General features: G+C 41.7%; 1 protein-coding gene across 1 annotated transcript; it reads left to right on the top strand.

The window, feature by feature from the left end:
• Nucleotides 1-333: 333 nt before the first annotated feature.
• On the top strand, nt 334-2,375 carry LOC131698531 (zona pellucida sperm-binding protein 3-like). The gene is made up of 3 exons (XM_058990620.1): nt 334-738; nt 1,336-1,448; nt 1,678-2,375. Exons 1-3 carry the CDS (start codon nt 355-357, stop codon nt 1,715-1,717), a joined length of 537 nt encoding a protein of 178 aa, XP_058846603.1. The 5' UTR covers nt 334-354; the 3' UTR covers nt 1,718-2,375.
• The last annotated feature ends 320 nt before the right edge of the window (nt 2,376-2,695 follow it).

The following is a 2,695-nucleotide window of genomic DNA, read 5'->3' as shown; positions in this document are numbered from 1 at the left end:
TCTAGAGTGTAGGCATTATTCAAAGAACGGTGAAGGATCCTGCTCGCTAGTGCGTATGGGCAAATGCTCTACGTTTCGGAATTACAGAATTGTAATTGTATTATCTTTTCCAAGTCATGTCATTCCAAGTCGTTTTCACAAAACCAATTTGCTGATTCAGTACCCGAATATGCTCTACATTCGTTTTCTAAAGACTTGATCTAATGTAGCCGTAGTGAATGCGTGTCCGTGTATAATTGTTTAATTGCCCAGCCAGGTTTAACACGTTAATTAATTCCGGGGAGTATAAAGGTGCTGGCTACGCGCTTATCGGTATGCAGCTGCAGTGTTTGATGTTGAACGGAAGAGTTTACAATGGGGACGCGCAGTGTTCAGACAGCGCTTTTGCGCACTTTGATTTTACTTGTGCAGCTCCACGGCGGTTTCGGATGGAGCTGGTCGGATCAGCCGGTTTATAACCCAGTGCTGATTACCGCGCCGAGAGCGGTATTTCAGGCGAAGCCCACCCCTCTCTCCGTGCAGAGAGCTGACCTGTCGCTGTTGGATTTGGTCACCCTGGACTGCAGGAAAGACGCCATGGTAGTGACCGTGAACCGGGTCTTGTTTGGGATCGGTTACCTGGTGAACAGCGCCGACTTGAGCGTGGGGTCCACGGGTTGCTCGGCCACCTCCTCCGACAGCGTCGCCAACACGGTTTTGTTCAGCATCCAGCTCCAGGACTGCGGCTGCACTTTCCAGGTAACCCTGCGTGTCGATCACATTTGTTATTGTGGTAACCAGTAAAGTAAACTGTCTAGTGGGTAGCCCAGCTTTCTTTATTGCTTGCACTTCACTGTGAATGTCTCGCATACAGTTACGCACACATTTATTACATTAAAACTTGTCATTTGTGTTCATGCAGGTAAGTATATACAGCAGAACACCTCGGTCTGTGAATTTTCAAGTTTTGGTTCCAAATCTTATAGACGCTGGTATGTGAAAGTGTTGGACTGCTTTGTGCATTAATTGGGTATCTTGAACAACTTCTGAAGTCATGCATTTTAATGTTTTTGTGGCTTTCTCATTTTAAGTTAACTGCTTATGTGGCCTATTGTCAATTAACTTAAACAATCACTAATTTTACCTTGCTTTTGCAGCGAGATGCATTAAATAGGAGTTCAGTTTACTGACCAGTTGCAGCCTGTCATCCAAGTTGTTTCCTTGTCATATTCATGTGTATTGAACTGTTTGAACAAGCGCTCAATTCCTTGTGTGCCTTAAGGCATTAAAGCACAAGACAACTTCACTTTTTTTTATAATCAAGCATTGAAGGGTCACTTCAACTTCTGTCCCTAGGTATTCCCAGACTTCCTGAGCTACACAAACCATCTCTATTACAAGCCTGCCAGTGTTGGCATCATCACCAGGGTTAATATGGCTGCTATTCTCCTCAAATGCCGATACCCGAGGTACTGTACCAAGCAAACGGGGACCTGAGGGGCCGTATCTGAACTTCACACTAAATCACTTTGCTGCTGGTCACTCGCTTGTATCGGGGTGCTCAAGTCTCTGCTGCTGTAGTATAAGATTTGGGCAATTCTATTGAAGCCAACATTTCTTGTATTCCTGTGTTATCTCAAATAGGATGCCAGTGATGCATGATATCACTTACAAGGATGTGGTTTTTATTTCTTTCAGAAGGTGGAATGTCAGCAGCAGCCCCATAAAACCAACCTAGGTGCCCTTCACTTAAACAGCCTCTACAGAGCAAATCCTGGACTTCTCCTTGCTGCTCATGAATGGTATGAAGGAATGGGCTGGGGACGGGGTTTAATCAGAACCTGGTGCTTGTCTTTGAACATTAAGACCAGTTTCCCTTGTATTGGATGCTGAAGTTTAATCTTCAAATGGTCTTTAACCTCCCCTCCCATAATTTTATAATTGAGGGATGCTGTGTGACTTCCAACCCTATAGGGCTCGACGATATTTTCAGCTTTTATCGTATGTATTAATTTATGGGCTGAATAAATGTGTTTCTTGTAATCTATCAAATGTTATACTTGAGCAGCAAGACAGCTTCCAATTCAAGTCACAGCACATGAATATATACACCTGTTGTAATTACTGTGAAATAGTCTTTAAAGATTTGTTTTATTGGAGGACATTTATCTTCAGAAGTGCCACGAAATGTATTGATACAACAAAATTAACGTTTCACTTGTGTGGCGGATTTGCCATTGAGAGAATCAAACTAGGTTTCTGTGTGTTTGTATATAGTTTTATACTATTGGAAATATACAGTTGCACATCACTGCTTGTATGACTGTTTACTAAAATAAACTGCCTATCCTTTTAAAGTTAACTCTTTATGCAACTACCTTTTTTTCTTTACACAATGCCATAGGTGTGTGTTTTTTCTCCCCATGCAGTGCATATACTGCAGTATAGTACTCGTGTCTTTACTATAGTTTTAAAATAAAGTAACATGTGTAGGTGATATTGCAAGCTTGCCATTCTTGCAATTACATTTAATGTGTACAAAAAACTTCCCATTCTACAGTAGTGTTATTTTAAAAACAATATTTGTTGAAAGCCAGTCATGCTTTACCAGTGTACAAATGATCATCAAAATGAAACCATGATGTAAAGTTAAAAGCATCGGCAGATCCTGTTTTATGCGTCGGTTCAGTGCTGCTTCATTGGGTTATGGACGATA

Source organism: Acipenser ruthenus, chromosome 18, assembly GCF_902713425.1.
Source record: "Acipenser ruthenus chromosome 18, fAciRut3.2 maternal haplotype, whole genome shotgun sequence".
NCBI classification, from domain to species: Eukaryota; Metazoa; Chordata; class Actinopteri; order Acipenseriformes; family Acipenseridae; genus Acipenser; species Acipenser ruthenus.
Note: the sequence above shows the minus strand (reverse complement) of the source record. Positions and strands in the feature narration are given on the sequence as shown.